The sequence below is a fragment of the Prosopis cineraria genome, unplaced genomic scaffold, assembly GCF_029017545.1.
Source record: "Prosopis cineraria cultivar Desert tree isolate PC_DT_omini unplaced genomic scaffold, ASM2901754v1 PC14, whole genome shotgun sequence".
NCBI lineage: Eukaryota > Viridiplantae > Streptophyta > Magnoliopsida > Fabales > Fabaceae > Prosopis > Prosopis cineraria.
Genome location: NW_026555345.1, coordinates 16712050 through 16738409, shown reverse-complemented (window position 1 = coordinate 16738409; position 26360 = coordinate 16712050). Strand labels below are relative to the sequence as shown.

At 31.9% G+C, this 26360-nt stretch overlaps 1 protein-coding gene and 1 long non-coding RNA gene across 4 annotated transcripts; one reads left to right on the top strand and one right to left on the bottom strand.

Moving 5' to 3' along the window:
- The first annotated feature begins 1275 nt into the window (after positions 1 to 1275).
- Positions 1276 to 3027, top strand: LOC129293209 (uncharacterized). Its single transcript, XR_008589112.1, has 3 exons — positions 1276 to 1646; positions 2311 to 2376; positions 2925 to 3027. It is a non-coding gene; the product is annotated as an uncharacterized LOC129293209 (long non-coding RNA).
- A 2068-nt stretch (positions 3028 to 5095) lies between these two features.
- On the bottom strand, positions 5096 to 18296 carry LOC129293207 (putative ABC transporter B family member 8). Of its 3 annotated transcripts, XM_054931026.1 has the most exons (10): positions 17700 to 18296; positions 17510 to 17564; positions 17004 to 17182; positions 16168 to 16628; positions 11328 to 11868; positions 11064 to 11243; positions 9703 to 10974; positions 8571 to 8989; positions 7471 to 7787; positions 5096 to 5208 (listed from the first exon to the last, which is right to left on the bottom strand). In XM_054931026.1, the coding sequence occupies exons 1-10, from the start codon at positions 17961 to 17963 to the stop codon at positions 5174 to 5176; spliced, it is 3723 nt and encodes a 1240-aa protein (XP_054787001.1). In that variant the 5' UTR covers positions 17964 to 18296; the 3' UTR covers positions 5096 to 5173. The 3 variants fall into 3 exon arrangements, with proteins under 3 accessions (XP_054787001.1, XP_054787002.1, XP_054787003.1); XM_054931027.1 differs by lacking the exon at positions 5096 to 5208 and having other exon boundaries at positions 7264 to 7787; positions 16168 to 16625; XM_054931028.1 differs by lacking the exons at positions 5096 to 5208; positions 7471 to 7787 and having other exon boundaries at positions 8630 to 8903.
- Positions 18297 to 26360: the final 8064 nt, after the last annotated feature.

Genomic DNA, 26360 nt, shown 5'->3' with positions numbered 1-26360 from the left:
TTTCATCACTGGACTGCCAAGAACACCCTCGAGTAAGGATGCTATTTGGGTGATAGTAGACCGACTCACCAAATCAGCTCACTTTTTGGCGATCAAGTTTACCTCTACATTAGAGAAATTTGCTGAGATATACATTAAGGAGATAGTTAGACTTCATGGTATACCCTCTAGAATTGTGTCAGATCGTGACCCAAGGTTCACTTCAAACTTTTGGGGTGCGCTACAGAAGGCTATGGGTACCAGACTGAGTTTTAGCACCGCATACCACCCCCAAACAGATGGACAAACAGAGAGGACGATCCAGACTTTGGAGGACATGTTGAGAGCTTGTGCCATTGAACTACCAGTAGTTGGGATAATCATTTGCCATTAGCTGAATTTGCTTATAATAACAGCTATCATTCTAGTATTGGGATGGCGCCTTATGAGGCCTTGTATGGAAGGAAGTGTAGATCGCCTTTATGTTGGACAGAATTAAGTGAGAGGAGTATCATTGGTCCAGAAATTGTAGAGCAAACCACCCAGAAGATTGCAATGATTAAGCAAAAATTGCTAACCGCTCAGAGCCGACAGAAGAGCTATGCTGATAAGAGGAGACGGCCGTTAGAGTTTGAAGTAGGAGATCATGTATTTTTGAAGGTTTCTCCAGTGACAGGCATTGGTAGATCCATTAAGGCAAAGAAATTGACACCTAGATTTATGGGCCCGTATGAGATCTTGGAGCGAATTGGATCTACTGCATATAGAGTTGCATTACCTCCACAGATTGCAGGTATCCATAATGTGTTCCACGTATCACAGTTGAAGAAGTACAACCCGGATCCCTCCCATGTTATTGAACCTGAAGAAGTAGAATTGAGGGAGAATTTGACCTTTAGATCCGAACCGGAGCGAATTGAGGACTTTAAGGACAAACAACTACGCAATAAGACCATCCGACTCGTGAAGGTGATTTGGAAGGGTGGAGCCCTAGGTGATGCTACTTGGGAGACCGAGGAGAGTATGAGGCGAGATTATCCACATTTATTTGCTTAGGTACATAGTTTCTAAGCTTATCTATTAAATTTTGAGGACAAAATTTCTAAAAGGAGGGGAGAATTGTAACATCCTGATTTTTATATAATAAAGAAATTGTGGAATTTAGGTTTTGAGAAAAAAAATGATAATAATAGGAATTTATATTATTTGAGGTTATTTAGAAATAATATTATAATTAGGTATTTAATTATGAATTTAAAAATTTAAATTTAAAACCACATAAGCAATATTTAGTTAAGATATAATACATAAATAATTTTTTTATGTGTGTGTTAAAAAAAAAAGAGAAGGTAGAAGGAACAAAAAAAAAGGGGGGGTGGAAGGTTGTTGTTTCTAAGTCCCACATTGGTTAGATGAGGGAAGAGAAGAGGTGCCTTCATGTATAAAAAGGAGGGGGTGTGTGCATTAGGAAGCATGAGAGGCTAAGATGCAATTTAGAGAAAATTGCAACTTTGGGCCCAAAGGTTTGAATAATTAAATTCAAACCTATAGTTTTTTTTTAATATAATTTTGGGACTCACAATCCCATTTTTATATTATTTTTCTCTCTTCCTCTCACGTTGCTCGGCGTTTTCTCGCAAGGGGGGATTATTTTCTTTTTTCTTCAGGTATGTTCTAACTTTCCTGTTTAGATTAGCATTTAAAAATTTATTTAATTACAAAATTAATTTTATAGTTATTTTCTAAATAATATTAGCTTTCTAGTGATATGATTATTTTGTAGGATAGAGTAAATATTTTGATTAGGATTTTTCTATAGGATAGTTAATCTGATGATATGATGGATTAAAAATATAGGTTAAAATTCTTAGGGATATAGTAAATATTATAGAATATTTTTTTAAGGTTGAAACTCATGTTTAAGAATTTTTGAGTTAAAATCTAGATCTATATGGTTGAATTTATGTGGAATCTGAGATGTAGGGATAAATCTATGATTATTAAATATTTATTTAAGTATGAATAGGTATTTTTGAGGTTATAGAAAGGTGATTTGAGGCTTCAGGATAATTCTAAAATTTTTAATTTATTTTTGGATGAATTTTTAGAATGTAGAAGGATGAAATTGTGATACTAGAAGTGAATTGAGGATAAAAAAAATAGTTCATTAGGGTACGAGAATTTTAGAAAAGAATTTGGGAAGTTAAATAAGGCATAAATCTTAAATTAGTGTTAATATGGACTATAGATTTAAGACTTTCTAACTCTTTAAATTAGAGTTATTTATTTTAATGTAAAATTAATATATAGTATTGTGAAATAATTATGTAGATTATATTGACAAAGATAGTGGTGAAAAAGGAGTTGTGAAGGGGAACTTGTTATTCAAGACACAAGGTAACCATTATTAATGTGTTGTGATGAGTGTGTTTGTGAATGGTTATGTGTTGTTTTGTTGTTTGGAAAAATTATGAATTATTGAAAATAAATACTGTATATACTTGTTTGAAATTATTGCCAAGTGGGTTAAAAATTTATTTTTGTTTATCATGATGAGATATTATTGTTCGGATATATTCCTGTTTGGATATTTGAATGATGCATGACTTGTCAGGGTATTTTAATGTATGGTGTTAATGGGAATTTCTGTTCGGTTAATTATTACCACGTGGTAAGCCCTCATTGGACCCAATGAGTGGCGTGTCGCTTGGTCCAACTCACCTTTGGCCGGGTGATTTGGCGTCCGAGCATGGTGAAAGGAGGATATAAGGTGCAGTCATGCAATTAAATACTTGTTCGGTTTGTTTGAAAATATTGTTCGGTTAAATGTTTTGTGTGCCCACTTAGCAATCGCATGATTAGTTACATCCGCATGCATCATTACATATTAATTTTTGGTTACTGAGACTTTTAAGTCTCATTCCCCGTGGTTAATATTTTTACAGGAGCGAATCCGGCCGAGAAAGCACCAGAGGTGTAATTATGGTGTATGAGACACCATCTTTTACGTTGCCTCTTATTTTGGATTATACAATGTATCTTGTGCCAACTTAGGACATATCTTGTCTATGGAGCATGTAAACTCTAATCCTTTTTATTAAATGCATTTATATGTCCAAGAGGATTATGTCTGTCCCTTTTGATTCATGACCTAATTTAAATAACATGCTATGAGGATCATGTCTGTCCCTCATGGTTCTAATTGCTTTTTGAGATATTTTAAGACCTGTGGTATATTGTCTTGGATGTATCATGGTAGAAATTTTTCTACCATGATAAGGGTATGATAAGGGTTCAATGAAAAAAAAATAATTTCTTGAATTAATAATTTGCGAAAAATCGGTTTGTAAATTTGAGGGTGTTACAATAATGGTCCCAATCTCAATGGAACAGAAGTTAGAAACTTTTGCAAGAAGTTCTAAATCAAGCATCATAATTCAGCCCCATATAGACCTCAAATGAATAGAGTAGTTGAAGCAGCCAATAAAAATATCAAAAAGATCATTAGGAAAATGACAATTAACTTATAAGGATTGGCATGAGATGCTTCCCTATGCTTTATATGGTTATCATACTACTGCACGCATGTCCATAGGGGTAAACCCATACTCTCTTGTTTATGAAATGGAAGCTGTCACACCTATTGAGAGGGAAATTCCATCCTTGAGAGTATTGGCTGAAGCAGATTTAGAAGAAAATGAATGGGTACGAACCCGATTTGAGCAACTCAACATGATTGAAGAGAAAAGGCTTACTGTAATGTGTCATGGACAATTGTACCAAAAGAGAATAGCAAGAGCTTTTGATAAAAAAAACTTCACCCACGGGAATTCAGTATTGGTGATCTTGTACTCAAGAAAATATTGCCTAACCAAGAAGATAATAGAGAAAAATGGGCTCCAACCTATGAGGGACCTTATGTTGTCAAATATGCCTTTTTTGGAGGAGCACTGATCCTAACTGACATAGACGGTCAAGAGTTACAAAGCCCATTAGTGCGAATGCTGTTAAGTGTTACTTTGCTTAAACAAGAAATGAAAAAGAAAGAAGTGCTCGCTAGGTTGAAAATCTGTAAAGGCAACCTAGGCAAAAGTTAGAGCTAACAGAAAACAGAAAGGAAAGAATAGCTCGTTGGGTTGAAAACCTATAAAGGCAACCTAAGCAAAAGTTAGAGCAAAGAACAAGCAAAGCAATCATAAGAAGAAGAAAAGTTCACCAAGCTAAAAGGACGTCTTAAGAGAAGAAAGGAAGGCATAAGAAGTTAAGTATCTATGTTTAGGAAAGTTGACTCCATCATCCCTCACACCATGCATATCAATGGCAGCTCAGTGAAGCACACGTTGGGGTTTTGAAAAGCTAAAGGAGAGAGATGTGATTAACTAGATTCACACATCCCATTTGCGCTTAGGCCATTCGTACTCATAAATCAAGATATTCACATTTCTCTATGAACTTTTGCATTAGAGAATGAATTTTTCCACCCTTGTTCCTTTGATATCATCTTTCTTCTCTTTTTATGTTATCATATTCGAATTCATATCTCATATATTATAGCAGGTTCACATCCAAGGAACAATATTTATTGATACATTTACTTGACGAAGAATGCTGGTATCTTTATTCTTACTTTTCGCCCTTGAGGTATCAAGATCATCACATAGGTGTAAAATGACAATGAGAGCATGTGTGCTATCAGTATTCGGTCATAAAAGTTGATCTCGTTAGCTTGAAAGCAAGATCAAGTGATGAGAATTTAGTCGTTTGAATTTTCTAAGAGGGGCCACGGCATATTGTGATAAGACCTATTAATGAATAAAGGTTAAAAAAGGGACTTGGAGGTATTACCTTATGTTCGAAATGATTTATTCGATATGCACGAAAATTTTTCCAGGAAAGGAGAAGATATCAAGCTTCTCACCTCTGACGTGAGAAGAGAAAGAAAACGCTGAGGAGCTCCCAGCCATTAGCAGCTAATGAAAAAAAAAAGAGGAGGAAGCCCAAATTGCTTGCAAGATTTCACAGATAGTAGGATAAGGGAGAATGACGTGGAACAGGGGAGAGCAATATCAACTAATCAATGCTTCCCATAATAGAGATTCCGACGTTTCCAAAGCCACCGGTGACTTGTTGAATGACATAGATGATGGCGGAGAATGGAAGTCTGGATGAGGGTTCGAAGCTTCTGGTAAAATCTTCAAGCTCTCTCTCCACCGACCAGCACGCATAGATCTCTTGAAGGAAAAAAAAAATGAAGAGGAAATAGATCAGATTGAGAGAAGGGCGATTTGGTAATTTCACAGAATAAAAAAAAACAGGCAAAATAATTCTCCTTCGGAGAATCAAGTACGAAGTTGGGACGTATTAAAAGGATTCTTGCACAACCATCACTACATTAGCTCTCTTTTTTGTCAAAATTGTTTTAAAATTAATATAACTATAATTAAAACATGATATTATATATGAAATTTTTACACTATTAACTTGATACTCAGTCCTTATGTACCAACATGGAGATCAAGCCAACAAGACATAAAGTATATGTTTAGTTTTTCTTTGAAAAAAATTATCAAATGAGTTAAAAAAAATAACAAATGAACTGTATACATTAAATTATATCTATCTAATAAAACTATATTCTCTTGAAAAATAATAATTTTAAGATTATAAAAACTCAATAATTTTTATATTATTTTAGAAATCAGGTTAAAAATTTGAGTCACAAGTATGTACACTCTAAACGCACCTCCACCGGATGCCTTGGTTAAAAAAAATCAAAAAATAGTGTGTTATAGTACTAGTTGCTCATCATCTACTAATACTTTAAGGACAAAAATATCATTTTTTAAGTAAAAATTTTAGATAAGGTAAACCCTGAGAATTCATTAAAACCGAAGCTTAACCCGTGATATCAAATATGAAACCAAGTCCCTAATATAAAACAAATGTTACACTTGAAATTAATGCAAATCAATAACTTCTTTTTTCATTTTAATTAAAACAAAAACTACTTTATTTTTTTATATTAAAAAAAAGGGCGCGCTAGCATGCCGGTTAGATGAGCTTGCTTGGATTTTTGAGGGGTTAAGACTTAAGAGGGGCGGGCACCGTTGGCTTGTTTTTAAATGAGTTGGAATTTTTATTCAATTCATCTTAGCTGCTCCTTTTTCATTAGTTTATGAACTAGTTCACTAGACCTAACCTTTTTTCTCGAACCTACTTGCAAGGATAAATGGATTTTTTTTTTCTTTTTTTTTCTTTAAAAAAAACTTGTTCCTTCTTTATAATTTCAACGATTGATGGTCCTTAAATGTAACCAATTGTCTACAATGATCACCAAACGTCCGTTTCCTGTAGCTATTTTGAGGTGATAAACTAAGTATATTTGAATGTTTAGATATATTTTTTAATTTTATAGTCAAATTGTTATCTTTGAAAAAACTAATAATTATGAAATTATTTAGATTTAAGTTTGATTGAAATAAAAATATTATACTGATTTTAAGAATAAGCTAAAATAATATTTGGATTGTCCCATTTTGTAATGGAGGATCCATTGAGTATGGACTATGGAATCACATCTAGAAAAATGGGAAAGCCCAAATTTAATATACACTGTTCAAATTAAATGAATAAATAAAAATAAAAAAAGTAAAAGAGGTGAACGAAACGACAACTGTGTTGTTCATTTTCAACAATATTTCATAAATTTTTCCTTTTTTTTTTAATGAGTTAAGAATATGAATTCAAGAGATAACACCAAAACAGCACGCTAGAAATTTCACCAGAAACTTTTGTATACCTCGGTAGATTTTGCTGTCTTACGTGCAGAGACTACTATTTTTTTAATTCGGACCTGGACTCATACTACATCTTCATCTGTCACTTGTTCAAGCCCATTTACAATATTGGGATAGAAAGCCATGCATATTAAGCTAAATAGGACGACTTCAAGCTCACTACTATTAAGCTTTTACAGCGTAGTGGATACAGCAAAGTATCAAAACAAGTGAACCGGCTTCTCTTCCGTACGTCTCCTCCATTTATTTTATTTTTATTTTTATTTTATATTTATTAAAATAAAAATTCATATAAACTATAAAAAAAATTAGTAAATCTAGTCACCAGTTTGAACAGTTAATATTTAATATGAATGATCCAAATTTAATATTTATTTTTTTTAATTTTTATAAATTGATTATTTAGATATACTTTAAATAATGTAGATATAAAATTAAAATTTTTTTATAAATTTTTATAAACTTTTAATATAAATTTGGATCATTTATATTAAATTTGGACTATTCAGACATATGATTAGATTTTTTAATTTTTTTTATAATTTTATAATTTTTATTTTAATAAATATAAAATAAAAATAAAAATTAGAACACTAATTCTGGGCGCCTCCGATGCTTTCTTAACGCAGAGGAGTGAAGCCGGTCCCAAAACATGGGACCTAAGTTTGATGGTTGGCAAGGTTGAAGAAAGCACCTCTCTTGTGCCAAAGCTGTGAATAGGTCCCTTGTTCAAGAACCTTGCCGTCTGAAACATAAGCGATCGATTGAAGATCTTTAATAGTGTTAAGCCTGTGAGCCACCACGATGGTAGTTCTACCCACCATTATTCTATCAAGCGCTTCTTGTACAACTTGTTCTGACTGAACGTCCAGTGCACTAGTCGCTTCATCTAGCAGAAGTATTGTTGGGTTTCTAATTATGGCTCTTGCGATTGCTATTCTCTGTTTTTGCCCTCCTGATAGTTGTACTCCTCTTTCTCCACATTCTGTTTCATATCCATCTTTCAGTGATCTGCATTATTAACACAGAATTTGTTAATTGGGTCAGAATATTTCTTTTTGGTGTGGTTGATTATTATATTTAGGCTAAATTAATTATACATTACTCTCCTAAGTTTCAATTGTATGCAAATAATTTCTTTAATCTTTAAAATTTTACAATGAACCCCTAAACTTTTACATTTATGCAAATAACTTTTCCATGATAGATTTTCTTTTACTCTTATTCCATTGAAATAATATAAGGTTAAAGAGCAATTTTATCATTATAACTTTAGGTTTAAGAGCATTTTGGATTTTAAATTCATTTTTAATATAATATTTTTTTTTAACTTTTAAAAACGTTATAATATTATTTTTATAATTAATAAAAGTTAACTTTACCTTTAATTGATTAAAAAATTACAGAAAAGAACCCAAAAAAAGGACCAAGATGATCTTCTATATTTTCTTTATCCTTTTTTTGTCATTTTTTGGTTAAATAACCATCAAAGTTAACATTTATTAATAATAAGAATATTATACTATTTTAAAAAGTTGAAGGAGAATCTTGTATAAAAATGAGTTTAGGATTCTAAATGCTTCTAAGCCAATAGTTTAGGAGTCTATTTGTTATTTAATCCAATAATATAATATAAAATGAGATTATCTTCACATTACTTAAAGTTTAATGGAGTATTTTGTCAATAGATAGCATATTATGCTCAATGAGTGAAATAGTGGAATAATTTATGTCAGGGTGTTATCTGCACAAAGTTGAAAGTACTGTTAGCCCTGTATGAAGTAAAGAACTCACGAGATGAAGTTATGAGCATTAGCAGCTCTACCAGCCTCCACAACTTCACTCTCTGTTGCATCATCTTGCTTGCCAAATAAAATGTTGTCTCTTATGCTTCCTGAGTAGATCATAGGCTCTTGGCTGACCAGTGCTGTGTGCTTTCTGTACCATTGAATGTCTAGTTCTCTTATGTCTATGCTATCCACTTTGATAAACCCTCTTTGCACGTCATAGAATCTCTGAATCAAAGCTATTACTGTTGATTTTCCACTCCCACTTTTCCCTACTACTCCAATGCTTGTTCCTGACTTCACCTCCATGCAAAATTTTCTCAATATTAGAGTCCCTGGCCTGCTTGGGTAAGCAAAATCAACATCCTTCATCTCTATCTTTCCTCTCATTTTCAACAACTTACGCCCATTAATGCCATTCCCATCCTAATTAACCAACAATTACAATATATATATATATATATATGGAGTTAGGATACATGCAAGTTAAGATATATATATATATATATATATATAAGATGGTATTTGAGTCTTCAGACATAGCTTTATAAGGGGTTAAGGATCATTTGTGCCTTTGAACTTTTTCCTTAGGGTCTGTAAGTACCCTGAACTCGATATTGAATCACTTTTATCCTTGAAACTTCAAAATGTGTTGCCTCATTGCCCCACAATTAATGCGCCATAATGTTCAGTTCTTATGAAGTGGGTCCCACCATTTTTTATATTTTTTTATAATAAAACATTTGTTAAGGATCACTTTTGCCCTCCATGTTTAAAGTACCTGTAGACCCTAAAGCAAAAGTTTATGATACTTGCAAATTCTAAGAGAAAAGTTTAAGGGCAAAAGTGACCCTTAACTTGATATTTTATTATAAGAAAATAAAAAATAGTGGGACCCACTCTACTAGAAATGGATGTTATGATGCTTTTATAGCGGGGTGGGGAGGTAGCACATTTCAAACGTTTAAGGATAGTGCTAATCCAATATCGAATTTAGATTATCTACAAATCTTAAGGAAAAAGTTCACGAGAAAAAGTAACATATAAGCTTGTCTTGCAAGATAAATTGCTCACATGGCTCAATTCAGGTCAATTGGTCGGTTTTGTAAGAACGATTAAAAGCTGATAAGGTCAATTACCTTGGGGATTAATGATCGTCTATCAAGAATTGCAAAAACAGATGCCACTGCTGCTGAGCCCTTGGCAAGATCAGAAGTCATGCTTCCAGCTTCAGCTATGACTTTGCCTGTGCTCACCAATACAAAGAAAGTCTTGAATACATCCCCCGCTGATATTTCTCCTTTCTGTACTAATGTCCCACCATACCAGAAATCCAAAGCCCATGACATGAAAGTTAGACATTGAGCAGAACCCATTCCAATCCCAGCTAGCCAAGACTTCTTTCTGGCTTCCTTCCTGGGCGCCTCTTGAGCTTCATCAAATAGTTGTACAACTTTCCTATTGCTTCCAAAGGAAATGACAATTTTATGATTATAAACAGCTTCCACTGCAATTTGTGTGCTATGATTCTGAGCCTTGACAAAATTAGTTGAAAGTGTGGAGAGCAGTACTTTTCTCGTATAGAAGCAAAGTATTGTTAGTGGTTGTACAGCTATCAAAACAAGAGCAAGCTTCCATGCCACAACAAGTCCTATGATCATTGCAATCGTGACAGCAGAAGTTGTTTGAACTATTAAAGAGAGGCGATCTGCAACAAGTGACTTCACCATGGAAGCCTCATTGCTCAACCTTGAGCATAAGGCTCCGCTAGAGTTTTGCTCCTCATCAAACCAGGCAGTTTCAAAGGTTAAGATCTTTTCTAGCAGTTGTAATCTAACCCTTTTTGTTAATTTCTCTCCCATATATGCAAAATTATAATGCTGGAAGAGATTGAGAACTATAGAAGCAAGGGATAACGACGAGAAAATAAAAGAGTAAGTTCTGATCCTATGACGCATTTCCTCATGGCTTTCAAGAAAAAATGCAGAAATCATACCTCCAATGGCTAAGGCATATATGGGTTGAATTGCGCCAAAGGCTATAGCTGAGAGGCTTCCAACCAAACCTTGCTTCCATTCAGGAGCATTTAGAGAAAGAAGACGTAGTAGAGAAGGTGGAGGGTGAGATTCAAGTGGTGGGGTCTTATCAGGCAATGGTGACTTTGGGAAAATTAAAGGGCTTGACCTTGCAGTACTTGATCTGCCAGCACTGCTTCTTGCTACAGAAGAAATCACTTGGTCTGGGTACAGCACTTGTTCTTCACAACTTAATTGCATCTTCGCTAGCTTTGCATATTGCCCATTTTCATGTCTAAGGAGTTCATTGTGTGTACCTGTTTCAATGATGCAGCCACAATTGACAACTGCTATGAGGTCTGCATTTCGAACTGTCGATAGCTTGTGGGAAACAACCTGATCATGCATGTTCATAACGTGTCAAACAAGACAAATACAAATGAAGCAGTCTTTGTTTTAAACCATTAGATGTTGTTTGAACCTACCAAAGTGGTCCTTCCCATGGAGGCCTGATCAAGGGCATTCTGAACCAGTAGTTCTGATTCAGAGTCAAGAGCACTGGTTGCTTCATCAAGCAAGAGAACCACAGGATTTTTTATGATGGCCCTTGCAATTGCTATTCGCTGCTTTTGTCCGCCTGATAAAAGTGCCCCTCTTTCTCCAATCTGGTTTACATTCATTAAAGTAAGTCAGTACTGTTATTCTAGAGTTAACTAGTATATATAAGGTAATGATGCGTTATATTTTACCTTGGTCTCATAACCTTCAGGAAGCTGCCTAATGAAGTTATGAGCATTGGCAGCCATGGCTGCAGCAATTGCTTCCTCCATTGTAGCATCTGGTTTGCCAAACATTATATTCTCCTTTATTGAAGTCCCAAACAGTGCTGGTTCTTGACTCACAAGTCCCATTTTTCCTCTTATCCATTTCAATTGTAGGCTTCTTATGTCTACACCATCAACCTTCACAAAACCTTCATCTGCATCATAAAATCGTTGAACTAATCCTATTGCAGTGGATTTACCACTTCCACTAGCACCAACAAGAGCCACAGTCGTGCCAGCTTCAACTGTGAGATTGAAATCCTTAAGAACAATTGTATCTGGACGTGAAGGGTATGTGAATCTCACATGTTCAAATTCTAACTTGCCAGTTACGCAATCTAATACAAGCCCTCTTGTATCTTCACAATCAATTGCTGGTACTCGGTCAATCATATCAAATAATCTTGATGCTGCAACAGATGCTTCTGTGAAGTACTTTAGGTCAGGAAGTGCAACTCCAAGTGATCTGCAATATTATTATCTCCATTTTAAAGTAATTCTTGTTTAAAGCTATGCACATAGGTCAATAAAACTATTAAATTTTAGAGAGAAATCTAATTGCATAATATCTTTATAATAATGCGTTATTTCTAAGCATGCTTCTAGAGCCTATCGTTATTTCCATGAAAGGGTAAAATAATATACAAATTATTAATTATTTATTAAGAATTCTAAAATGACAATTATTATTATGAATCAAAATCAAAAGGCCAAAATGACAGTTATTTAAAAATAGAGGGATAAGTGTCTTTCATCTATTAGCATTACACAGAACATGAGAGTAAGGTGAAGAAATTCATGCATGCAATTCAACCTTGGTTTTTAAAGTTTGGATAGTTGAAAATTAACCACATTGAGATTGTTGTCAAGGTGTTATGATTTGACACTAATGAATGAGACAAACAAACTAAAAGTGATTCCGTTATAACCTTTAATTTGATGTCCCGCCCACCATATTTTATGCCATTTCTCTGGCCTGTGTCAAGCAATTCAGCATTTCAGCTTAAGCTCTCTCTCTCTCTCTCTCTCTCTCTATATATATATATATATATATTCTACCTCTTGCTTCATCCTAAATCTCGCCATTGTTAAGTTGTACTGCCTCTGTTTTCATTTGTTAGATAAACTATTACTTTTGATTTTTTTTATAAGAAAAATTACATTGCTCAATATGCATTTATTACATATTTTTTATATTATCTCTCATAATTTACATCAATGAGAAATAATTAATGTATGTTTATGATGATTAACATAGGGTATTTTAATACAATTTCTTTATCTTTAAACATAATTATTGTAGTAAATTGATTTTCTCAAATTATATTATACACTTTTTAATTTTATATATAGAAACAGAGGGAATATTAATTCATCAAACATATGAGAAGTTGGTTAAAGTACTTTTGAGATTAATTACTCTTATTTCTCAATTACAAGTTCAAATTAACTACAGGTTTCCACCATTAATTTGCAGCTTACCATCATACTCCCTCTGATATGATTTATAAGGCACCTTTTAAAAATAATTTTTGATCTAAAATATAAGACATCTTGCAATAATTAAATCATTTTTTTCAATTTTATCCTTTATTGATTAATATGAAAATATTTAATGAAGTTGTATTAATATTTAAAGCTAAGGGTAAAAATAAAAGTACATTTCACATTTTTTGTAATATCAAGAAAAAGAATTAACTTTTTTTAATATGCGTGAAACGATTAAAAGTATCATATAATAAAGATCAGAAGAAGTATATCATTAAAATTCAAACACTCAACAGAATATCTTTACAACTTTTTGGAGCTAGCCTTTAAATGATATGCTCTGTACTCTCTCATTTCCATGATATAAGACTTCTTCTAAATACTTTGTTTAATCTAAAATATAGGACATTAGGTAACTTTTATAATTATTTTCCTAACTATACTTTTACTTTATTTATTACTCTCTGTCTCTTTTTAAAAAAATGGTGCATTGGAATTTGAATTATTATTATCAAAGTAGTTATATAAATATTTAATGAGTTGAAAAGATGTAAAAATTTTTAAAAAATTAAAATTTTAACTAATATTTTTTTAGAACCGTGAATGCTATGAATGACCTATATTTTGAAGCGAACGGAGTATATAAAGCACTTTAATGTAATCATTAAAATTGTCAGAACTGAGATCGATCATTAATATAGCATTATCCAAAACTTAATAAAGCAACTTTGAATAATTATGGGATCCTTTTATACGCATATAAAAAGTTGTTTCAAGACTCAATACATAATTTTTCTAATACATACCAAGGTTTTAAGGCCCGAACCGACCCGGGTCGGTCGGACCGTCGCCCGCTGAAGAAAATGGGCTGGTTCAACCAATTAACCTGGATTAGCAGTTGGCCCGGGTTAGCCCGCTTAGAACCGGACGGTTTTTAAAGACCCGGGAAAAACCCGGAACCCGGAGCGGGTTTTATGGGTCAACAGCGGGTCGCAAAAAAAATGACAAAATTGATATTTTTAAAGATAAAAAACCCTTCTCCTCACTCTGTCTAGCAGACCAACACCTATAAGGACCCATTCTTCTTCTTTTTAGTCTCACTTCTCTCTGTCTCGCACAATGCATGCACTCATTCTCGTCACCTTCTCAAATCTCAGCCATCTGGGTTTTGTTCTATGTGTCATCTCCCTCAAGCCACTCAGCCTTTTGGGCTCTGTCTTCACCATTCAGCCATCTTGGACTCGCTTTCTCAACCATTTGGGTTCTTTATTCACCCTTCGTTGTTTTCACCATTTAACTTTAGCCATCTCAAACTCTCTCAAACTTCAAATGCTTCTTTATTCTTAATCTTTACTTCACTTTCTTCATTTTAGTTTCTGACTTCGTGTTCTTGGTTAACTCTAGTATAGACATCCAGTTGTTGAAAACAGTCAGATGGCGTCGAGCTCGACCCCTTTCATGATTCTTCATCTTCTTTGTTGATTGCTCTCTCTCTCTCTCTCCGGTGAGATTTTCTTTCTCCCTCATTTATATCTCTACCCAATTTAATGTAATCTCTATGGTTCTAAATGGAGTAGAATGAATGCTAATAGATGAGCTTGCTTTTTATTATCTGAGCTGTTTATTGCAAAATGAAAGATTGTTGAATGGATGAAGATGAATCTATTTTTTATTGTCTAAGAGTTGTTTATTACAAATAGAAGTTTTATTTTTTTCAAGTGATTATGCCTAAATCCTGATGCATTCAAGAATCTAGTGTTGTATTTTTGTTAACTTGTTTCTTTTATATATATATATATATATATATAATTTTTTATTTAATTATTAGGTCACTGGTCCAACCGCCGGTTTGACCGGTTGAACCATAAGACCCGTGACCCATTGATATTTCCTGTTCGCTGTCCGGTCCGGGTTTTAAAACATTGATACATACATACATACATACATATATATATATATATATATATTTAATGTTGAAAGGACAGACCGTCTCAATAACTATGAGCTATAATTGTACTGTATGAAGATACATGGTATGCTGTTTCTCTTAAAGTTATAGCCACACTTGCTTTCATAGAGAAAGCTTTGACAGAGAACTTTCGGGAAAGGAGCATCGTTTCCAGGAAAGTTAGATGCCCATCAGCTTAATTGCTTCTCTTCAACTTTATTTCGACATTGCATTTTGTACTGGACTCTACCAAAACAGTGTTTGTTGTGCGTTCTCACAATTAGATTACCAAGAGCAAGGAAATATGCATGTGGGACATAAATATAATGCGCATATGCAACATAAATTTATTTAAAAGCACACAAATGTAAAGGTATATAAAAAATCCTCACTACTTCTAAAAGCTATTTAATTCTAGTGAGTTCCAATTTTTCAAGCTGTCAAATAATTCTACAAAAAGCTTTACACCCATAAGATGAATAATTTTATACACTACTGTTACTCTTCCATTTCAGTTTATGACTTAAAGGGAAAGAAGAAAAAATAACTATATATAGTGACAAACTAGGAGTTTGAATCCTTTAGTGATTGTAATGGAGAAGTTCTTATACAGTTCTGAGAAAATAATAACAGGGCAAAAAAGAGAGTGGACCCCATAGACACCTCAATTCTTTGTGTCATTCTCATTTTAAACTACAAAAACTTTACCATTAAGAAATCTAGAAGATCCTTAATTACATAAAAAATGTATTAATGCTGTCCTGAGTAAAAGATCCTTACTAGCCAAATCTGCTTACAAGTATCCATCAGATGAATTTTACACATTGTTACTCTCCAATTTCAGCGTACTACTAAAAGGGAAGAAGAAGAAGAACGATAACTATAGTTACACTATGAGTTTGAATCGCTCCAAGAGTTTCTAATGGTGAAGTTCTTTGAAGGGTTATGAGAAAGTGGACCACCCCATGGACGCCTCAACTTTTGTATCATTCCCTTTCTAAATTCTACCAAAACTTTACCATTAAGAACTCTAATTTCCTTAAATCAATGCTACTAAAAATTAGATTAGTCATTGAATCGATTAGGGAACTGATTCAAAGGTTAATGATCAAAATTGTAGCTGAACTATGATCAAATTAGCTGTAAACAAATCATTTTATTGAATTAGTCAGATCATTAGTTTAATAGTTTACTAGTTCAACCAAGTGAGTTAACCCGGATTTTCATACCATGAAAATAATTAATGCTATGAAATGTAACTGAAATTAAAGCGAAATGATGAAGAAGCTAAGGCAATATTAATAATAAGAAGAAAAGTATCATACGTACAGTCCGCTCATGATGAAGGAAATGCCAGCCGCGTAAATCCTTCCTCCACTTTCACCTTTGAACATAACCAAACAACTTCCATACCAAGCCAGAAAGGCCCATATAGCAAAAGATAGACCAGTGCTTCCCACGGCCAAACCCTTGGCTATGCCTTGTCTGATTCCAAGCCTTGAGATTCTGTCAAGTATTGCTGAATATCTCTCCATGATTCTTCTCTCTGCTGTGAATGAATAAACAGTCTTTATAGAGCTTAGAGCCTGCTCTACTATGGCGTTTGCCTTGCCATAGTCTTTGTGGGACTTATTTGATAAGTAGATTAAGTATTTCCCATAAAGCATTCCTGGTATTATCAGAAGAAGCAGCGTTGGGTATGATACTATGGCTAGTCTCCATGAGAAGTACGTGGAGAATGCGATCCCTGAGATGAATGATGATGAATGCATCAAAAAAAGCGGCACCTGCTAAAATAAAATATATCAGTTTGCTAATAAATACATAATAAGTTGAGTAGAGTATATGTGATTGGGATATCTTTTAAAATTTATTCTGTATGTTAAACTTTCATTAAGAAACTAGTTGATAATAAGTACCTGAGAAACTCATATTTCCAAACTGTTTAAGATGGGTTAGCTAGTCTTTAAACCTTTCCCTTTCTCCATTATATATCACTACTACTTTATCTTCATTTAATTTCAAACCCTAACTATGATATATTTTGCCGTGAAACTGATTAACTTGAGTGTCAAATTCTGAGCAACTGGCTGCCAAATGAGCCAAAAAGAGAACTCTCTTTTTGGAAACCGCCAAATGAATAACATTGAATAAAAAGTTTTAACCTTTTCACTGAGGAGTTCTTGGAAGAGAGAAGTGTCCTTTGATATGCTATTTATGATGTCTGAAGTAGTTGCTTCTTGTGAATTGAAGAATCCCACTTCTTGTCTCAGCACAGCCTCCAAATACTTGGACCGAATTCTCAATACTTGCCTCTCGCTTGTCTTGCTCCAACAATACCCTTCTGCAAATTAAAGCACGAATGTTGTTTCAATGTCTATAATTGGTTCAAAATCAATTAAAGAAGATTTATTGTCTCTCGTTTCTCTTAACTCTTTCTTCTCCTATTTTGCTTTTCATAATACCGAGGGTTTAAATTTAGGGTTTTCATACAGCATCACCTTATTGTTCATCAACTGGGTAAAAGTGAAGATACCACTAAATAAGTGACTGACATGAGTCCTAGTACTGCATATATATCCACTCTAGCTATGTTATTACTTTTGCATGTTTGTATCAAAACAGTAAAGCAAATTTAAAAAAAAAAAAAAAGAAGCAGCATTGGATTTACCCATGAAGGCCAAAGCCATGACTGCTAATCCCAGGTAAACAAAATATAAACTGCACTGTAAACAAAAAAATTCAAGTTAAAAAAGAAAGAAAAGAGGTTGGAGAGAGATGACTAGTAAGAGCTAGCGAGGAAGAATATATGGGAAAAAGTGATGACAAACTGATATTAGTCAACTTTTCAAGAGATTAACCTTCTCAACCTCGGTCATGGAAAAATTCCCACTACCATTATTATGTTGTTGTTGAGTGTTACCATAACCCAAGCTGTTCATGATACGGCTAGCAAACACAAGCAAAACGTTTGTAGACATGCCGTCTCCTATTGCTCCCAAAGCACCCAACAACATAAGCACAAGATCAGTCCACTGAGCATATCTGAAAATTACAAGCACTGAACCTCTCTCTTTCTTGCTCATCATCTTCCTCTTCTCTCTATTTTTATCTGGGAGACTCATTTTGCTTTCTTTAATATGAACAGCAAACGTGAAAAGCAATAATTAGAGAGAAAGAAAGAAAAGACAGAGCTAGCACCAAGAAGTCAGATGAACTATGAAAGGACTTGTAAAGGAAGCTTAATGCGTATGTGTACGCGCGCTCGCTCGAACATGCAAACATATAGAAATTCTGAGTGGTATATTCCTTCAATGAAGCACCCAGTGAAAGTGAAGAGACCATTATGGGGTTGTTACAAATGTGATTTTGCATTTAATTGGAAGCTTCTAGCAATGGCATGAGATCTGGTATAACCTCATTTGTCCAGTTTTGGAGAAAGATGAAGGTGACCCAGGTCCAATTTGCCATTGTAGTACTTGCTCATGCTTTTTGTTTTTATTACTTTATTGGCCTGATGTGAGGTTGCTTTGCCCATTGTCGGCTTCTGGCCAGCTCCCTATTGGTCACTCAAAGTCTATTGTTTCCTCAAGGACCCCCTCAAAATTTTTAAATTAGCACAGTGGGGTATACAATTTTATAATTAATTATTTGGTTCATAAACAGGTTCTCTAGGTCCATTTTTTCTTGGGGTATTCCAGCAAAAAGCCACTACATTATACAATTTTATAATTAATTATTTTGGTTCATAAACAGGCACTCTGGTCAATTTTCTCTTGGGGCCTTCCAGCAAAAAGCCACTACATGCTGCATATTTTCATTAAAAAAATGTCTCAAAAACAGAATATTGTATTATTATTTAGAGCATGTGCATTGTATTTAGAAAAAAATTATAGGTATTAATTAATACAGACACTATATTGTATGAAATTTGAAAATGAGTAGCAGGCCTAAAAAAAAAATGCCTAGGTTTGCACCTCATCATCATCATCATCATGAATAGTACAACTAAGAGTTTTTATATTATATATAGATTTCTCACATTTTACATTAAACCTCTTGTTGATTACTTACTGCAACTCACTTTATGTCTAGCTAATATCATAAATGATTTGGATCTTCTATTAATATAATCATTTAGTAGCCATAGGTATGTTGTAAAAAAAGAAAAAGGAAAAAGAATGTCAAGAGAAAGCATTATTGAGTAGTCTTTAGAGTCAACAATAATTATTTTTTCTTGCTACAATTAAATATAAACACTTCTTCACGAATAAAAGTTAGTCCAATTAATAAGAATTTCACTCATAACTAACAAAGTAGTAGGTTGAAATATTTTTACTAATGTAAGGTCCTTGTTGGTATGTAATTTGTAACCATTCTTGTAATCACTTTTTGATGAGTTTGGAAACATGCCCTGGCTCGCCCTGATGAGCCTTAGGACCCAACTCACCTAATACCTCTCTTTAAGTAGATAATATAATATTAATATTTGTTAAGTTTTTTTAAAAATATATATATATATTCATTTGTCCAAGAAACATTTGAAAATGGAGGCCTTCAAAATGATACATATAAACTATTATATAGTGGCCATTTTTTTTTTTAATGCGCAATCCCAAGATGGGTTGCCAGAAAGAGCGTCTATATATGTTTCTCATGTAGAGAGGAATGATGATATGATATATTACGTACTCATCACAAAATCGTTATATTTAGCTGTAAGTTTTGGACCTTCTCACTAAATGAATACTCACAAAATTTATTTATAGCTTCTTGGAGATTGATACATATAATGAAGATAAGTTAGTTGTCTCAATATTATTGATATATATATAACCTTTTCAGGTCAGTATATATATTGCAAAGATGCTGTCCATTAATTCTCTATTTTCTTAATGTTAACCCAACACATACCTAGCATATTGATATCTTCATGATTGCTTGGCTTCTAACAATTATTTGAATTATTAATCCGCCCTTGATGAAAATGAGGTCATTATCTCAATTAATGAGCGAACATTGACATATTCTTGTATGATGAGGTTTCAATGAAATTAGAAATTGATTGAGAGTTAATTACTAATTGAATCCAAATTAAGAAGTTTGCATCCATATTTAATGTGGAATATTCCTCTCTATTATGAGGTGGATTGATGAGGATTGGAGTTTCTTGTTTTGTGATGGTTTCCCACGCTAAAAATAATGATAGGTGGTTGAAAGAAAAGCTCACTCTATCACGAATGTCTCTCTTCTCATGCATTTCTCAATAATTGTTCTCCCCCCCCCCCCCCTATATATATGGTGCATCATCTACTATGCATCAAAGAAAATGTTAATCTAATAGTACTATCTTAATATAGATAGTCAAGTAGACTTTGTAATGTTTAGATTTGGTAAGACTTTGACATGACTTTTTATTATAATATCCTTCATAAATAGAATTTGATCAGTAGCCATTATGATCAATATAATTTTTAACACTAATCGAACTTGTCTGTATGAAAGATCACAATAAAGAAGAAAAGGAAGAAGGAAGATCATGTGCAGCAATTAGTTTAGTGGATGCAAATGGATCCTCAAATATATTTCATTAATGTTGATTGCTTCACTACCTGTCTAATTGAAAATATAATAGAAACTAATCTCCACGAGATACGAGATTAGCATTTCTTAATTACAAAATATAATTAGTTGGTCCGTTTAACACAAAATAGCTAGGCAACTAGGACATCTTTTGTAATTCCAACTTTTGTTTAATCAATATGCCCCGAGATTTTGGCTTGAAACTCTTAATTCATATACTTTTATTTTTAGTTAGACTCAATATCCCGTTTTCAATGGATATGTCTCATATTTTCTTAACTGAAAAATAAAGTCACCGATATGTCCTTCATTGGAGCATGTGCTTTAAAAATGTATGGGAACGGAGCTAATCGAAGTTTGTCTCAATTCTAAATATAAGAACTTAATTTTTTTTATTTTTATTCTTCCATATTTATTTATTTTTCTCAAACTACCCTTATATTTTTCTGTGATGTATAAACTATATAAATTGATAATACTCCAATGTAAATAATTAAATGAAGATATATTTTAAGAAAATCAGTACACATTTTTTTTTTACAGAATAACAAACTTATTACTTAATTTTCTTAATATGTAATTATATATGAATTAAGAAAATTACGTAAATTAGCTCCTATACATTTAAAACTGAACAAAGAAGCAATGATTATTACACAATTTTTTGTTATATTTTCACTTTTCTCTTGTACGTGTTTGCATCAATTTGGAATTGAAATGAAGCAATCCCTTCGAATTATGTAAATAACAATTTGGTCACTCAAAATGTTATAATACTAATGAAGTCCCTAGAGATCTCTTTATCAATAACTTTTTTAAAGAAAAGACCATTTTACTTTTATTAAAAAATTATGATTTATTGTTCAATTTTTGCGATTGTTTAAAGAAAAGTTGCATTTCTTTAAACAAAAGTTGTGAATTTTTTATTTTGTGAACTTATTTTTTAATAATAGAAATTGCAGTTAAGAAATTGTATTTTTTATTGAACTCTTATGATTCACAAAATAAAAGTTGTTATTCCTTAAACAAAAGTTATGATTGGGCTTGTTTTTTAATAACAAAAATTACACTTGATAAGTTATCATTTTTTGTTCAATTCTTATAATTTACAAAACAAAAGTTGTGATTGAGCCTTGTTATTTTTAGTGAGGGTAAAATGGTCTTTTTTCTAAAAAAAATTATTAACAAAGAGGCCCCAAGGGACTTCATTGATATTATAACATTTCAAAGAACCAAATTGTCATTTATATATTTTGAAAGGATTTTATTGTCACTGACCCCACTCAGCGGGATAAAGCTTGTTGTTGTTCTTGTCATTTCCCTATAACTAAAGCTATTAAAAATTGAAAGTTTAAACAAATTTGTGACAAGAATGTAAAGTCAAAACATAAATTTGGATGATAAATTTGTAAAATTTTACCTTTATGAATAAATAGTTATTAAAAGTATATGATTAAATAATTAAAATATAAAATATGATCATAATTTGATTCAAATATATTTCAAATATAAATAATTGAAATCAAACAATCCATTTATATTGATAGATTGTCATACTCAACATAAAAATTTTAAAAGTAAGCAACTTATTTTTTGTATTTCTTGTATTTATTTTTTATTAATATTAATTTTTTTCTTTTTGAGTTTTATTTTTCTTTGACTTGAGTCCTACCATTTATATAAATTGAGTTCCATATAGCATAATCTTAATTCACTTAACTTGATAAAAAATTAATGAGGTTAGCAAGCTTAATTGAATTTGTTCCTAATTTTGAGTTTATAAATGAATTGACACAACTTTATAAGTTAAAAATGTAAAAATAATAAACTCAGAGAGTTAATTCGCAAGTTTAACCGAGTTTACATTTAGTCTAACTTTATAAGTAATCAGTTGATATGCCCTAGAAACATATAAACGATAACTTGGAAAGGCAATTTGAGAGAGTTTGACAACAAGGACTCCTTGCCAAAAACAATTGATTTTTAGCAAAATGTGTTCAACAGTAATAAAAAGTCTTCAAATATTGTTGATGAATGTATTTTGTTATTGCAAAAAGGAAAATTTGTCACTACATTATAAATAGCATTTGCACCTTGCCACATGGTGCGATGTGACCAACCACATGTTGCCACATCACCAACCTATATTTTTAAATTTTATTATTATCATAAAATATGAATATAATTATGAAATTATATATATATATATATATATATTGTTTATACTTGTTACGCTCCGCAAGTGCACGAGTTGTGACAAATAATAAAGTGTGAGTAAAGTATCATTCCCACGGAGATTGGTTTAAAAACAATTATTAAGCAAAATACTAAGTAAACTTAATTAAGTTGAGCAAAATATAATTAGATGAAGTTGATTTCACAAACTAAATTAACACTATAAAATAAAGTAAAGAGAATGATTCAAGACTTTTTGAAAGTAATTAGGCCTAAAATTATTTATCTTCCTTTATACTTTAAGAATACTTAATCAACCTCCAATATGTTTTGCTCTTAATGATAAATTATGCTAGTTAAGATATTAAATTACCCACAAGTGCTCTCTCAAGTCTCCAAGTAGGTGTTTAGTTTAATTAATCACTTAATCTCTTAATTAACTAATTAAATTTTAATTTTCCTTACAAATCCTATGTGACTATGTGAGGTTAATGAGTGTATTTCTACCTCATTAACAAAACCATCCATTCAACTTGCAAACTTCAAGTTCTCACACAATTTAACTCAAATTCTACACTCAACATAGTTCTCTTAAGCATTAATCAAGTAAACTAAACAATCTAATTGATGGCCAATCAAGTAGAAGCATTAAGTATGGAGAAGCAACATAATTAGATCATTAATCATAAATACAAAGGTGGAATGAGTATTTAATTCATACAAAGGGTTCAAAATAATCTTAGAATTAAGAATTTAGCTTCAAATTTTCATAAAACCCATGAACCAAGATATAAAGCCGAATCTCTTCCAATCTTCAAACTCAAGCTCAATCTCCACCAAAAATTCATGCCCTAGCGCATCCAAAGTTTTCAAATAATCCCAAAAAGTCAAGAATGGCAAAGTTGAAAATGGGTCATATATATTTCAAAACCCTAACTTTATCAGCTAAATAAAATGTTTCGTTTTGTTGTCACGAGTGTGACTTTGATAATTTTGCACTATTTTTACTGTTAACAAAACTTAGCCTTTATGCACTTGATTTTTTCATCCAAAAGCATCAACAAAAGTTCAAAAATGCATCTAACCAAACCTTAAACTAAAATATTAATAAATTAGCTTCAAAATACTAAAATAGAGCCATGGTTTGAATTTTCAAAACAATATGTGTAACACCCTCAAATTTACAAACCGATTTTTCGCAAATTATTAATTCAACAAATTATTTTTTTTTCATTGAACCCTTATCATGCTAGAAAAATTTCTACCATGATACATCTAAGACAATATACCACAGGTCTTAAAATATCTCAAAAAAGTAATTAGAACCATGAGAGACAGACAGGATCCTCGTGGCATGATATTTAAATCAGGTCATGAATCAAGAGGGACAAACATAATCCTCTTGGTCATATAATTGTATTTAATAAAAAGGATTAGAGTTTACATGTTGTCAAAATAAGAAATGTCCTAGGTTGGCACAAGATACATTGCATAATACAAAATGAGAAGCAACGTAAAAGATGGTGTCTCATACACCAAAGTTATGCCTCTGGTGCTTTCTCGGTCAGACTCTCTCTTGTAAAAATATTAACCACGGGGAATGAGACTTAAAAGTCCCAGTAACCAAAAATTAATATGTAATGATGCATGCGGATGTAACTAATCAAGCGATTGCTAAGTGGGCACACAAAACATTTAACCGAACAATACTTTCAAACAAACTGAACAAGTATTTAATTTGCATGACTGCACCTTATATCCTCCTTTCGCCATGCTCGGACGCCAAATCACCCGACCAAAGGTGAGTTGGACCAAGCGACACGCCACTCATTGGGTCCAATGAGGGCTTACCACGTGGTAATAATTAACCGAACAGAAATTCCCATTAACACCATACATTAAAATACCCTGACAAGTTATGCATCATTCAAATATCCAAACAAGAATATATCCGAACAATAATATCTCATCATGATAAACAAAAAATAAATTTTTAACCCACTTGGCAATAATTTCAAACAAGTATATGCAGTATTTATTTTCAATAATTCATAATTTTTTCAAACAACAAAACAACACATAACCATTCACAAACACACCCATCACAACACATTAATAGTGGTTACCTTGTGTCTTGAATAACAAGTTCCCCTTCACAACTCCTTTTTCATCACTATCTTTGTAAATATAATCTACATAATTATTTCACAATACTATATATTAATTTTACATTAAAATAAATAACTCTAATTTAAAGAGTTAGAAAGTCTTAGATCTATAATCCATATTAACACTAATTTAAGATTTATGCCTCATTTAACTTCCTAAATTCTTTTTTAAAATTCTCGAACCCTAATAAACTATTTTTTTTATCCTCAATTCACTTCTAGTATCACAATTTCATCCTTCTATATTCTAAAAATTCGTCCAAAAATAAATTAAAAATTTCAGAATTATCCTGAAGCCTCGAATCACCTTTCTATAATCTCAAAAATACCTATTCATACTTAAATAAATATTTAATAATCAGAGGTTTATCTCTACATCTCAGATTCCACATAAATTCAACCATATAGATCTAGATTTTAACTCAAAAATTCTTAAACATGAGTTTCAACCTCAAGAAAATATTCTATAATATTTATTATATCCCTAAGAGTTTTAACCTATATTTTTAATCCATCATATCATCAGATTAACTATCCTATAGAAAAATCCTAATCAAAATAGTTACTCTATCCTACAAAATAATCATATCACTAGAAAGCTAATATTATTTAGAAAATAACTATAAAATTAATTTTGTAATTAAATAAATTTTTAAATGCTAATCTAAACAGGAAAGTTAGAACATACCTGAAGAAAAAGAAAATAATCCCCATTGCAAGAAAACGCCGAACGTGAGAGGAAGAGAGAAAAATAATATAAAAATAGAATTGTGGGTCCCAAAATTATATTAAAAAAAACTATAGGTTTGAATTTAATTATTCAAACCTTTGGGCCATAAGTTGCAATTTTCGCTAAATTACATCTTAGCCTCTCATGCTTCCTAATGCACACACCCCCTCCTTTTTATACATGAAGGCACCTCTTCTCTTCCCTCATCTAACCAATGTGGGACTTAAAAACAACAACCTTCCATCTCCCCCTTTTTTTTTGTTCCTTCTACCTTCTCTTTTTTTTTAACACACACATAAAAAAATTATTTATGTATTATATCTTAACTAAATATTGCTTATGTGGTTTTAAATTTAAATTTTTAAATTTATAATTAAATCCTAACCATAATATTATTTCTAAATAACCTCAAATAATATAAATTCCTATTATTATCATTTTTTTCTCAAAACCTAAATTCCACAATTTCTTTATTATATAAAAATCAGGATGTTACAATATGCACATTTTTCTAACTTGAGTATTCAAAATATGTATAATATGTGCTGGAATATATTAAAAATTTAAGGAAAATGTGTTCAAATGACATGAAATTTTAGAAGTTAACAATACTTATGAATGTTATTACATTATTTATTTTAATATTCACACACACACACACATATATATAATATATTAAAATATCCAAAAACAAATAAGAAAAAAGAAAGATGATTACATATTAGATTGTAATTATTTATTTTGACAGCTAATTATTAAATCACAATTTAAATTGAAAAATTAGATTAGTTGAATTATCCTCATATAGGCAAATAAAATAAAAAATGACACGCCTAATTAATATAAGTAAGTAGTGTTAATGGTTA